At 40.1% G+C, this 15,052-nt stretch overlaps 1 protein-coding gene across 1 annotated transcript in view; it reads left to right on the forward strand.

Moving 5' to 3' along the window:
• The window catches only part of ST13 (ST13 Hsp70 interacting protein), a 158,432-nt gene that overhangs the window by 94,118 nt on the left and 49,262 nt on the right, over positions 1–15,052 (forward strand). Inside the window, exon 7 of the mRNA XM_063428168.1 lies at positions 13,281–13,314. Within this exon, the coding sequence (XP_063284238.1) occupies positions 13,281–13,314 (34 nt within the window). The remainder of the gene's footprint in view (positions 1–13,280; positions 13,315–15,052) is intronic.

Raw genomic sequence — 15,052 nt, forward strand, 5'->3', positions numbered from 1 at the left:
TCCCCCTTTAAAAAAAACTATCTAAACGAATAGCTAAATTACAGGAGGACATTCAACAGCTCCACACTCAAGTCTACACTAAAAATGTAATAAAAACACAACAAAAATATTACAACATGGGTAATAAAGCAGGCAAATTATTTGCTAATCAACTGAAATATGTACAGACAAAAATCCCCTATATAAACCACAGAATATAGTAGATGAACTGTCCCTCTATTATAATACTAGATACAATACTAGATACTGCATGGACCTTTTAGACTGGGCCAATAGACATAGTAAAAGCGGTGTACTAATGGCATTAGACGCGGAAAAGGCATTTGACCGCCTAAACTGGGACTATATGGAGAATACTCTACAAGCTTCTGGCCTTTCCACTCTCTTCATAACGAGTATACAGGTTCTGTATGCATTCCCCTCCGCCAAAGTCTTTAACTCTGGCTTCATCTCCACAAGTTTTCGAATAACTAACGGCACAAGGCAGGGCTGCCCACTTTCGCCCTTAATTTTCATTCTGTGCCTAGAACCGCTGATACGAAAAATAAAACTAGATCCACTGCTGGTCTACACACCCCAGCAGGAGAGAAGAAAATTGCGCTCTTTGCAGATGATAAAATGCTGATGAAACTCATTGTGGATTATTTGTCCTACAATTTTCCTATTTTAATAAAGATTGTTGGTCCATTTTTTTTTTCTTTTCTTTTATTACCTGGCACCTTAAATTGTATCTTCCTAGTTAGGACCTCACCAAGAATCCCAGGTGGGGATTATACCACCTGATTATACTGAGCAAGTTATCTGCTCAGAAAAGTGTGAATACATTTTGACTACTTTTACTCCTGGTTTATTATATTTTATTCATAGAGCACTATAGTCACGTCTATTATTTTTTACATAAACCATGCTGCTACGATATATACTGATTGCACCTTCCATCGATATCCCTGAAGTAGGTGATCAAATCTACTGCAGGAGCACTATACTAGAGCTAATTTTAGCTCTATTCCATGTGAGTAGGTTATTTGGAATTATTTTTATACTGCTATATATTTTTTTTTTAATTTATAAGTTTTTATTCTTTTTATGAGCATAAAGTTTACAAAGGATCAACATGTATATGGTACAAATTTCAAAAACTCTGAAAGAAAATAAATCCGCTGGTATATAGTGCGTGATGATACAACAAGCATTGGTGTTATACATAAATTGATAGGCATAGTAGTTATACATATAATGTAAAAATTACATTTTACTTAGGTTCACAATTAGTTAACAGGATGATGAGGGGGGGGGGGGTGAGGGGTAGGGGGGGGGGAGGACAGAGGTTTAATACACTTTGGTTTTTCTTATAAATTGTGTCCACGGTTCCCAGATTTTTGTGAATTTTTTGTATTCTTTTGATATTGCATAAGTTATTTCCATTTGTTTAGTACTTTCTACTCTCATGATCCATTCCCTCAATGTAGGGGCTTGTGACTGTTTCCAGTGTTTAGGGATCAGTTGGGCAGCCGTCATAGTCAAGAGTTTAAACAGTATGCACTGTGGTTTGTTTAAATTTAAATCCAGGGGAGGTTCTTGGAATAGAAACTGTAATGGTGCTAATGAAAATGTTATGCCCATTATCGATTGAATTAATGTGTGAATTCTGCTCCAATATTTGTTGATAATTTGGCATTGCCATCAAATGTGAGTGTGGTGTGCTGTGGTATTATTGCACCTCCAGCATTTATAGTCTTCAGTGTTGTGTATTTGATGGATTTTCGCTGGGGTGTAGTGCCAGCGGGAGATACGCTTGCAATTACTCTCTTGGGCTATAAGAGAGATGGAGGCTCTGTGTGATGACATGAATATAGCTTGCCATTGTTTATGAGAGATTTTGGTTTGTAGTTCTTGCGACCATTTTTGTGTGCATTTCGGAAGTTCTAGGGATTGTAGATCTTTAATCATCTGGTATAATGTGGACAGTATATTTTTATTGAGTTTGTGGTTCACGCATAAGTATTCAAACTCTGTCAAGGGGCGGTTTCCTTCTGGTAGTGGGTTTTGGGAGTTAATAAATTGTTTTAGTTGGGTATAGTGTAGTAGTTGGTTTCCTGTTGGGGGAGTAGAGTGGAAAATCTGTTGCAAGGTTTTCAATGAGTTATTTGTGGTCACATCTCGGAGCTTCAGAGTGGTTCCACTGTGGTAGTTAACGTAACCCTTCCCTGATTGGCCTCCCTGAAATTTCGGGTTGTTGGTGAGTGGGTATAAAGGGGATGGATAGGCAGAGCTTTTGGTTGTGTTTACTAGTTTGTGCCAAAGCTGGAGTGTGACTTTGATGGTTGGGTGTGGTTCGGTAAGGAATGGGGCGTGGGTGGGCTGTTTGGGTAACCACGGGCGGTCTTTTAGATCGTGTCCATTCATATACTCTGCTTAAATGGATTGCTTTGTGATAAGAGTCAACGTCTGGAAGGTTCAACCCTCCTTTATCTCTACTTTTGATGAGGGTCTCATATGCTATTCTCGGTTGGGAGTTTGACCATATAAAGCTGGTGAGTGTCTTCCTAACTTTAGAGAAGAATCCTGCATGCAGTTGAATTGGGAGGGCCTGAAGAATGTAAAGTAGGCGTGGTAGTATATTCATTTTAATGATGTTAATTCTACAAAACCACCCGAAGCAGGGTTTGTGCCAATTTTGTAGGTCTTTGGTGATATCTGCTAGTAGCTTGTGGAAATTCAGATCATATAGGAGTTTTAGTGTATGTGGAATGTGGACTCCCAGGTATTTGATGGAGGTGGGTTGCCATGTAAAATGAAACCTCTTTCTGAGTTGGATGTTTAGATATTTCGTAGAGTGGAGGGGGCATTAGGTCGCATTTAGTTAGATTTGCCTGAAAATTGGAGACTTTGCCATACTGCTCCATTTCAGTTATGATAGTTGGTATTGTAGTTAGTGGTTTTGATATTGTAAAGAGGAGGTTATCGGCAAATGCCATAATTTTATATTCATGGTTATTTACCCGAAGGCCTCTGATATTTGAGTTGTCTCTTATCCCTTGGAGAAACGGCTCAAGGACGAGTATGAACAGAAGGGGTGAGAGGTGGCAACCTTGCCTCGTCCCGTTTGTGATTGAGACCTGTTGTGTGAGTTGACCATTTATAATACTGCTATATTTTATTCTGAACTTATTAAACTATTGGAGCCCTTTTTTTTCTTTTTTTTTTTTTTTTATATGGTCCTGGATCCTGAACATCTTGGTGGTTCACAAACGTGAGGACACAAGAAAACTTTACCTGGACCTCATGTATTATTACTATTAAGACTTTTTTTATTTTTGACTATTGTTTTTACCATTGGGTATATGTTTTGTTATCCAAGTACTCTGTATATTTTGCTCCATTCTTACCTTTATTGGTGCACACTTTCCTTTTATATTTCTAACAATGTAGTGTTTTAGTAACTAGATTAACACATTTAAATCATTTTACTACCCTGGTGCTATGGTCTCCCCCTCCCAACTGAGATCATGCTGATATCACACTGTGTAAACATTTCATTATTGAGACAATGCATCTCAACGTCTCAACGTCTCCATGCTGTAATGTAAACTCTGCCTTTTCTCAGAAAGAGAACATTTGCACTGCTCAGCCTGCAGGATCCGGGACTAGACACCAGAACCCACTACAGTAAGTTGCAGTGCTTCTGATGCCTATAGTGTCCCTTTAAAGGATACTAGGCACCATAACAACTAAAGACTTTGCTTATTGGGCACTCACACTCCAATCTATATGTTGATGTTCAAGTTGTATTTTTATTGAACAATTCTCCAACTTGGTATCTTAGTTGGAGACTTTGTTCATTAACCCCTTAAGGACAAAAGCCGTTTTAGCATTTTGTTTTGCTGTTTGTGTTCAAACGCAATTTGCATCTGTCATTTATTGTACCAACACATATTATACATTGTTTTTTAGAGGGCAAACATGGCTTTAATTTGATGTCACATATACATAGATACATTCTCATTAATTCAAAAAAAAAAAAAAAAAGCCAAAAAATTGCGGGGGGACATTTTTTTTTTTTTTTTTTTTTTTTTTTTTTTTTTTTTTTTTTTACAGTTTTGGCAAGAACAGCGTGTGCATAATATGTCCAGCTTAAAAAAAGTAATTCAAAATAAATGAATTGATGTGTCTTGATTTATAGAGTACATCATATGTATAGGATTTCAGCTTATCTTGAAAGTTACAGGTTACAAAATACAAGGACTAAAATACAATTTAAATTTGCAACAATTTTAGGGGGCGGGGCCTGACTACCAAGCAAGCAGGTCGCATGCTGAAGGAGCTCCTCGGCAAATACAAAGAAATTGGCCCTAAACTTGAAACCTGCTCTAAAGTACCGGCTGAACCCAATATCTGAAGACACGGGAGAGGCCGGGCACCAATTTCTGCTACCCTGCTGAGAGCTTTATGGGCTCTGACAGGCTTTGCGGCCTACAAACTACAGTGAGGCGGCAGACGCGGACGATCTCCTGCCTCGCCTATAAATCAACGACGATCTGGGCCACGCTTCCCCCCCTAAGGGCCGGCGGGGGTTATCCCGGTCCCCACGAAGCAACAGGACACAAGCAACTGCTTGAAAGCACCGAGCAACTGAAACCGCAAACTGGCATGCTGGCTGCAAAGATGGCCGCCACGCAAAACCCAGATCCCTGGGCTCCTCACGAGGACAACATAACAAGGGCGTTTGATCGCTTTTGGGCGCAACTCTGGGAGAAACTCGCTAAACAGGCACAAGAACCTGCACCCAGAGACCCAAAACAAAAGCTAACGGCAACAAAAGCATCACAGCCTGTACCACTTAGTGGCACCGAGAGGCTGATCATAAGGAAAAGACGGAGGGAGGCACGGAGGACACCTCGACCCTATATGAGCCATCCTGCTATCAGAGCTCACTCGCCTGAAACCCAGTCCGTGCGGGTGAGACCGCCCTCGCACAGCGCTCGGCCTCGGATGACGAGCACCCCGAGGAGACGCAGGCTCCCGGCTCACACACTCAGTGAGCCAGCCCAGTCCACCCACTGCACTCATGCACGAAATACACAGCCGGCTCATATGTATCAACAGAGGGGGAAAAACAAACCTCAATGGCACCTGCCACTAAACCCACATGTCAATCACCACCTTCCAGGGTCACTGTGCTTCCCGCTGTCGGGAGTTGGCTGACCGGGGACTTACCTTCCACGGCGGAGGTCACACAGGGGCTGTCTGACCTACCGGACCCCCTTTGGACGCCACAGGGTCTAGGGACAATATTCTTGGACGTAAATCACTACTGCTGACAAAATCCTTGATACTCTGCAGACCCTCGGACTGTAGCCGCAATAACATTTCAACCGACACCCTCGATATCCACTCACTGGGATCCCGCGAGAATTTGCCTGCTCATACCTGCGGCTCACCGAGGAGATTCATCGTCAACCCTGGGGTCATGAACTGTCCGCAATTACCCGCAATACTATTTAAAAGCTCATGCAGTTTAAGTATTTTTTCCTTCTTGTTTCTAATTTTCTTTAACTGTTTCATACATGTTTGCATAATATTACCTAAATCCCTGTGCGGTGCTCCTTTGATCAGTTTGTAGCTCATACTATCGCTATATTACAAAATTAGAAGAAGCATACTGCCGATGCTATCTCCAGCTAATGTTGTGTACCAATTTTTTTCTCCCTAACACAGACATGCTTGACTAGCCTGTACATTTGTTACCTAACCACAGAATGAGTGCAGCGATCGCATATGTTACGAATCTGTTGATATGTGTACCTTCCAAATCTTGTTACTGCTATTGGGGCATTACAAGAACATATGTTAAGCTTTGCACCACAAAGGTATATCCCACTGAGCACCGTTTGCTTTTTACTCATGTGGAAGGTTTACTGTATGCCTATATGCCATTTAATATCTGACTACTCTCGTATAGGTTAACCTAACTTGTCATCAAGCAAGTATACAACTAAGCTAGCAGTAAGTTAAATTATATAAGCTTGTTCATCTCTTCACCTGTCACAAAAATGTGCACTGAATTTCTATGCCATATAACTGTTAAAATATGTCAGTGTATCTGCCTGCACCAGCTGCTGTGGCGGTGCCGGCTTGTCCGCTCTATTGTTGTGTCCTTGGGCCCAGTGGTCTAAATAATCTAAAGTTTATCTATAGTTCTATACCTAAGCATGTTTTTTTTTTTTTTTCTGTCACTCTGCACATAGGACTATGACCCTGAAACATTTCTACTTAATTACAAAAAGTGCAGCAACTCTGACGTTTTATGATACTCCTTACTGTTGTTTTGAGATAACCTGTCACACACACACACACTAAAGCGAGAGAGAACCTGTCACACACACACACACACACTAAAGCGAGAGAGAACCTGTCACACACACACACACTAAAGCGAGAGAGAACCTGTCACACACACACACACACTAAAGCGAGAGAGAACCTGTCACACACACACACACTAAAGCGAGAGAGAACCTGTCACACACACACACACTAAAGCGAGAGAGAACCTGTCACACACACACACACTAAAGCGAGAGAGAACCTGTCACACACACACACACACACACTAAAGCGAGAGATAACCTGTCACACACACACACACACACTAAAGCGAGAGATAACCTGTCACACACACACACACACTAAAGCGAGAGATAACCTGTCACACACACACACACACACTAAAGCGAGAGATAACCTGTCACACACACACACACACACTAAAGCGAGAGATAACCTGTCACACACACACACTAAAGCGAGAGATAACCTGTCACACACACACACTAAAGCGAGAGATAACCTGTCACACACACACACACACTAAAGCGAGAGATAACCTGTCACACACACACACACTAAAGCGAGAGATAACCTGTCACACACACACACACTTAAGCGAGAGATAACCTGTCACACACACACACACTAAAGCGAGAGATAACCTGTCACACACACACACTAAAGCGAGAGATAACCTGTCACACACACACACACTAAAGCGAGAGATAACCTGTCACACACACACACTAAAGCGAGAGATAACCTGTCACACACACACACACTAAAGCGAGAGATAACCTGTCACACACACACACACACTAAAGCGAGAGATAACCTGTCACACACACACACACACTAAAGCGAGAGATAACCTGTCACACACACACACACACTAAAGCGAGAGATAACCTGTCACACACACACACACACTAAAGCGAGAGATAACCTGTCACACACACACACACACACTAAAGCGAGAGATAACCTGTCACACACACACACACTAAAGCGAGAGATAACCTGTCACACACACACACACACACACTAAAGCGAGAGATAACCTGTCACACACACACACACACACTAAAGCGAGAGATAACCTGTCACACACACACACACACACTAAAGCGAGAGATAACCTGTCACACACACACACACACACTAAAGCGAGAGATAACCTGTCACACACACACACACACACACTAAAGCGAGAGATAACCTGTCACACACACACTAAAGCGAGAGATAACCTGTCACACACACACACACACACTAAAGCGAGAGATAACCTGTCACACACACACACACACACTAAAGCGAGAGATAACCTGTCACACACACACACACACACTAAAGCGAGAGATAACCTGTCACACACACACACACACTAAAGCGAGAGATAACCTGTCACACACACACACACACTAAAGCGAGAGATAACCTGTCACACACACACACACACTAAAGCGAGAGATAACCTGTCACACACACACACACACACACACTAAAGCGAGAGATAACCTGTCACACACACACACACACACACTAAAGCGAGAGATAACCTGTCACACACACACACACACACTAAAGCGAGAGATAACCTGTCACACACACACACACACTAAAGCGAGAGATAACCTGTCACACACACACACACACTAAAGCGAGAGATAACCTGTCACACACACACACACACTAAAGCGAGAGATAACCTGTCACACACACACACACACACTAAAGCGAGAGATAACCTGTCACACACACACACACACACTAAAGCGAGAGATAACCTGTCACACACACACACACACACTAAAGCGAGAGATAACCTGTCACACACACACACACACACACTAAAGCGAGAGATAACCTGTCACACACACACACACACACACTAAAGCGAGAGATAACCTGTCACACACACACACACACACACACACTAAAGCGAGAGATAACCTGTCACACACACACACACACACTAAAGCGAGAGATAACCTGTCACACACACACACACACACTAAAGCGAGAGATAACCTGTTTCTTGTAATGTGATACAAACCTTAGTACCAACATGATTTATCTTGCCTTAATTATTCATATGCCTACAACTGTTTACTCTTATATGTATAGTTTTAAGTATCAAAGTAGTCAGGAAGCTGCAGTCAAACCCACTCTTACTCTGATTGTTACTGCAGAAGACATATCAACTTTACCTTTAAAAATGTGCATGTTTTCTCAAGGCCACTGTTTGACTTATTTATGTTCCCATATTGATAAACGCTGTTGTGGCGCAAGTTTATACTCTGTAACCACCTGCACTACAAAAATAAAGAATTAAAAAACTAATAGATTTATTAGCCAACACAGAACAAAATTGCAACACAAAAGTATATATTTATATAAAGTAGACATCACAGGCTATTTAACTAAGATTAGTCTGGGGACGGATCCCGGTCCTCACCCCGAGGCCCCGACTTAGACGCCGCGGAAGCAGGGGGTCCGACTGTTACGTCCAAGATGGCGGGTGCCATGTGCGCGAGAGACGAAGGGAGGACCTGCACCCTCTCCGTACCCACGGCTGAAACTACGGCTACTAACTCCAAAACCTGCTATACCAGGAAGTGTGATGGCTGATACCCCCGCAGCCATCTAAACCAGCGACGACGACTGCTGCACAGGGGATGAAACTACCCAGCGCACCGTCCTTTCCCTCCAGAATGGACTGAACATGCTGACAAGCGGGACAACACTGTGCGGAGACAGACCTCAGACACCTCCCACGCAACCAAATGACCCACGAACCCGAGAAACACCAGCGAGAAACTCTGTGACATGGCTGGATGGTGCTCTGATACCTGCTCTGGTGGACACTCTCCCCCAGCTACACAAAACGGGCAGAGCAGGTACCGGACAGTAGTGGGACTCCCCCTGTGTGTGTGAAGTGTCAGGACCATCACGATGTTGACTCCCCGCAGAGGCAGTACGGGTGATCCTGGTCGGCCGGGGTAATAGTTTTAAGGTGACCTCTCTAAATTTAGCCTGTATACCGCTCATAATTAAACTTTACTAGCCTGTCTATATAGCTAATGTTGTAAATATGCACAAACTGTGTCGCCCATAGACTAGCAAAACCAATGGCAAACCTACTCTTCACTTAACTATGATACCATACTGGCTAACTTCTTCCAATCGCTCATATTTTGACCCCCGCCCTCTGGTATGCTCAACCTGCTTAACACCAACCGAGAACCCAAGCTGTAGTAATCTTGGCTTCAGCAGGAATATACAGATTTACCCTTCTCAGAAACACAATGCTATGCAGCTTATCACACACTTAAGCGTAACTAAATTTGATGTATCCACGACTAGCCTAGCATGCCAGCTTAAACTACTAGTGACACACAACCTGTTATTGTCATGTCTTTTTAAAAAAAAAAAAAAAAATTGTGTTTAACCTGCCACATGCTGAAATGCTATATAATGCTTGTAGCGACTTATGTGGCGATGCTCGCCTGTTGTTACCTCATGCACAAGTAAAAATAAAGAATAATAAAAAAAAAAAAACCTAAGGTTAGTTTGACACTTTTTACGTAGCCATTTCATCGCCAATCTCTGCTAAATATTGGATTAAAATTGTGTTTTTTTCTTTTTTTTTGGCATATACACATATAACAATGTGCCCAATGTATGACCTAGACACTATTTTGTAAAGTTACACTGCTGTAAAAGAGATGTTACAAGTTAATTTTTTTAAGTGTGACTTTTCATGGAGGGTTTTGATGCACCTGTGTCCCACTTTGGAGCACTTGAGCAGGCTACATATTACAACTACGCCATAAAGGCATACCAATTCTTAAAGAAGACATCCCAGGGTATTTCAAAAGGCATATTTTGAACCTTAGCGTGGGATCATTCTTTTTGACACTCAATCTGATTTTGCACAGTATATTTTGCAAATCGTACATGTGCTACGACTGTATAATACTGCATATGTTGCTCAGCTATGTCGGCTGAGTACAGCAATACCCCCGTATGTACCTTTGCCAGTTATATGTGGGCATTGGAGGGGCACATTTGAGACACAGCCATTCCAGGTTTTTTCAAACTTTGAATTTCTACGCTGTGTCCATGTCCCATTTTAGAGTATTTTACCAGGCTATATAATCCAAATACCCAGTAAAGGCATACCATTACTTAAAGAAGACATCCCAGGGTATTTCAAAAGTCATATTTTGAACCTTGGCGTGGGATAATTTTCCCGCTAGCTTGTAACAAGTGTAGTGGTAATAAGCGTTTTTTGTGCCTTTTTGACACAGTGAGTTTGCACAGTATATTTTGCAAACCTTATGTGTGCTATGACTGTATACATATGTTGCTCAGCTATGTCGTCTGACTACAGCAATACCCCCGTATGTACCTTTGCCAGGTATATGTGGATGTTGAATGGGCACATTTGAGACGCAGCCATTCAGTTTTTTCTAACTGTGAAGTTTTATGCAGTGTCCATGTTCCATTTTGGAGTAGTTTAGCTGGTTGGTTATTGAAATTTCCAAACAAACACATACTATTTATTAAAGAATACACCTCGGGTTAATTCAAAAGGCATATTTTGAACCTTAGCGTGGGATATTTTTTTTTTTCTCTAGTTTGTTCAGGGTGTAGTGGTAATGAACATCTTTAAATGTATTTTTTTTACTTTTTAAAACTAGTTTTTAAACTTTTATTTTGTTTAATTGTTTTAAAAAACTTTCCTAAACTTTCTTAAAACTTTTTTTTTTTTTTTTTTTTTTTTTACAGAATTAACATTTTTTATAAACATTTTTTTTTACCGTTAACCCCTAACAACCCTAGCAGTAAGCATTACTAACAGTAAATTCCCCAATTCCCCATCACTCCCACCCACCCCAGCTAGCAAAGTATATTATTTTAAATTATTTAAATTATTAATTAATTGAACCCCCCAAGAAAATGGATCATAGTATAATACTGTGATCTGTATTTTGATCTCTGTAGATAGTGATCAACTGGCAGGGAATGGGGTTAATTTGTATAAGGAATGGGTAAATTGGGGTGGGATGTTTTAAACTTTTTTTTTAAAAAGGTTATTAAAACTTTTTTTTTTACTTTTTAAGACTATTTAGTTAGCTAAATATATCATTTTACTATATTTTAATTAATATTATAAATTTATCCCCTGAGGGTTAAAAAAAAAAATAAAAATCAGATCACAGTAAAATGTATACCCTTCCAATTGATCACTGTAGTCAGTGATCATTTGGCAGGGAAGGGGTTAATCTTATTAAAGCAGGGGAAAGGGGGTGGGATTTCACTTTAACTTTATTTTTTTAACCGGGAGAAGATCAGCAGTGATCAGTTTCCCTGCAATTCACACTGACCGCTGAAGAGCAGGGAGGCAGATCGTGAGTCCCTGCAGCACATGTGCTCGCTCTGACAGCCTGTCAGAGTGATCACTGCTGCAGGGGCAGCGTCATCGGGTGCTCCCGGTTTGCATCTTGAAAAATTAAATACAGAGGTTCAATTATTTCCCTACTTAGCTCCTTAAGTACTCGTGGGTGAATACCGTCAGGCCCCGAGGCTTTATTTACATTAATTTTCCTTAATAGCTGTAGCACCTTGTCTCAGGTTATCCTATCACAAGTTATCTGCAACTTTTTTGCAGCAATCATTTGCATATCTTTTGCCATATGATCCTAATTAATATATACTGAAGAAAAATAGTTATTTAAAATTTCTGACTTTTCCTGGACTTTTCCTGGTCAATTTCTCATTTTCTAGTTAAGCCACTTTGATTGCCTTTTTTGCAAGCATTATTAGCTTCCTTATATCTTGAATCGGATGCCTCTGAGTTGTCTGATTTAAATGCTTTAAATGCCTTTTTTTCCTATTTTTTAATCTCTTGTTTTACTTCTCTACTAAGCCACATTGGTTTTAATGTGTTTCTTTTATATGTATTACCTAATGGTACATACTGAGAAATGTACCTTTCTAATATTTGTTTGAATAGTTTCCATTTATCCTCAGTGTTTTTTCCACTAAGGAGTTTATGCCAGTCAATATGTTGTAGAGCTGCCCTAATCTTATTGAAATTAGCTTTTTTTTTTTTTTTTAATTATACGTTTTAGTATACCCCACATGCTTTTGCTTTTTTGAGATTATTTCAAAAATTATCATATTGTGATCACTATTTCCCAAATGCTCCCCTACTTGATTGTTTGTCAAAAGATCAACTTTGTTTGTTATAACGAGATCCAGACAAGCATCCTTTCTAGTTGTTGCTTGTACCAGTTGTGACATAAAGGTGTCATTTAAAACGTTCAAAAACCTGATTCCCCTTGCTGAAGTATTAGTCCCCCTGTCCCAATTTATGTCCGGGTAATTAAAATCTCCAATAATTAGCGTGTTACCCAGATTTGCAGCTTTTCCAATTTGCTCTAACAGCAAATTGTTGTTATTATTTACATTAGGTGGTTTATAACATATCCCAACCAATAATTGATTTCCCTTTGTTTGCCCCAAGCAGATATCTACCCATAAAGCTATCACATTTTCCTCGTCATACTCCACATGCCTAAGATTTGACTTGTGGTTGACAAACATTGTATATTGTATATGCCCTCTATACTTTGAAGACGACTAACCATTTGTTCATATTTACTTGTGGATTCGATTTGCAATATAATCTCTAAGAAGGTGGGACATTGTGGTGGTTTCCATTTATATGCAATTGCTGTTTTTGCTGCTATAAGACAATGTGTAATTACGTATAATTTGTCTTCCTTGGGTGGGTTTGAAAAATATTTAAGAGGAAGCATTCTGGCGTCCTTGGAATTTTAACTCTATTAATATCTTAATGATTCTCTGCATATTTTGTATTTAAAACAAAAAAAAAAGTCTATCTTTGAACTGATTTTCTATTTTCTACATTATAGGAAGAAGAATCTAGACCTCGTTCAGATTTTCCAGGTATGTATTTAGTTTTGAGATTTTAAACAAGCAGCAATTCTTTCCTACCAAGCCTCTTTATGTGGTGGACTACATTTCCCATTAATGTTCTTACAGAAATAATGCTTGCAAAGCATCAAGAGGAGATGTAGTGCCAAAAGGTTACCCTGTTCTTTCCCCTATTAATTTGCACGCATGCATTTTTTTCAGGCAGGTTCCCCTAAAGCAGTGATGGCGAACCATTTTGAAAAGTACCATCGATACAAAATTTTAAAATGATTTTCATAATGGTCAGAGCAAAAAGATATTCCCTTTTAATGATTTAGAAAACTAAACCAATCCTCTAACTCATATTGAGTGCCCAGCTCCGCCTCCCAAGATAGCTGTGCTTTAGTTTAACAGTGGGTTTTGTATTATGTAGTAAATAACACATTGATATTGTGCCCGTGCAAAAACATTTTTTCCAATGGTGATAATTCTAACTCTTTGTAATTTATGTCGGTGTCTGGTATATTATATAGTTCTTAAAGTTTCTCAATAACCAACATGCATTCTTCCTTGCAGTCATACATCAATCTATGTTTAAATTGTAATTTTTCGCATTATAAAATAGTATTGCTGTGGAAAAAACAATCTATATTGTTCAAGTGGTATTGCTTCAACAGATCTGAGTCCAAAGAGGACATATAGTGTTTCAGTAGTTCGATCGGCATAGCCCTATACAGCTTCACTGAGTGGTGATGTAGTGTTAGTCAATAGAAATAATTTAGCGACTCCAGGCCTTCTTTCAGGACTCAACCAGGGTAATTCTTTGAGTTGGAATGGGAGAATTTTAGCTTCCTCTATTTCCATCCATCTATTTACTTGACTATTGAAGCTAACGACCACTGCAGCATTCGTGGCAAAATAGTATTTCCGGATATTTGGCACTCCAATACCTCCATTGGATTTATGGTGCTATAGGGAAGTAAGCTTGATTCTGCTGGACTTGTTATTCCAGATTAACTTTAACATAACTGAATGCATTTTATTAAAGGATAATGTCATGGATAGAGGTATAGTCCTAAAGTGATATAACATTTTAGGAAGAATGGACCTATTAAAAGAAGCAATTCTCCCTAGCCATGAGGGTTCCATCCCGCACCATCTCTCCATCTCTCTTTGTAAGTCCGGCCATGCTTTCTTTAAGTTTTGGGCATGCATATTAGACAGAAGTGGGAGGGCCTGGGTTTTGGATTCATTCAATTTATAGTAGGATCCCTCCCCAAATTGGAGTAGGATTTCTTTAAGAAATGTCAGAGATTTTTAAGTGCTAGTATAACATCTTTGGCGAATAGACCAATTTTATGGGTGGATCCTTTAATACTAATGCCTTCAATTTATGGGATCCTTCTGATTAGTTCGGCCAAGGGTTCCATTGCCGGGATAAAGGGCAACCTTGTCGTGTCCCATTAGGGAAAAGGTTCTTGATTGAAAACCCGAGGCTGAAACATGGGCTGTAGGGGCAACATAAAGTGCCTTTATTGCATCAATAAAAGACAATGGTATATTAAACCTACTCAGTGTACTCCACAAGTAGCCCCAATGATGGGAGCATAGAAGGCGTTTTTGTCAAATTGATGTGTTAGATTAAATTAATGAACCTCCTCGTTCCATCTGGAGCCTACCTTGAACAAAACCCACTTGATCGTTATTAATTAGCAAAGGGATCAATTTAGCTAGTCTGTTAGCCAATACTTTAGATTACATTTTCGAATCA

The sequence above is a fragment of the Pelobates fuscus genome, chromosome 7, assembly GCF_036172605.1.
Source record: "Pelobates fuscus isolate aPelFus1 chromosome 7, aPelFus1.pri, whole genome shotgun sequence".
NCBI classification, from domain to species: Eukaryota; Metazoa; Chordata; class Amphibia; order Anura; family Pelobatidae; genus Pelobates; species Pelobates fuscus.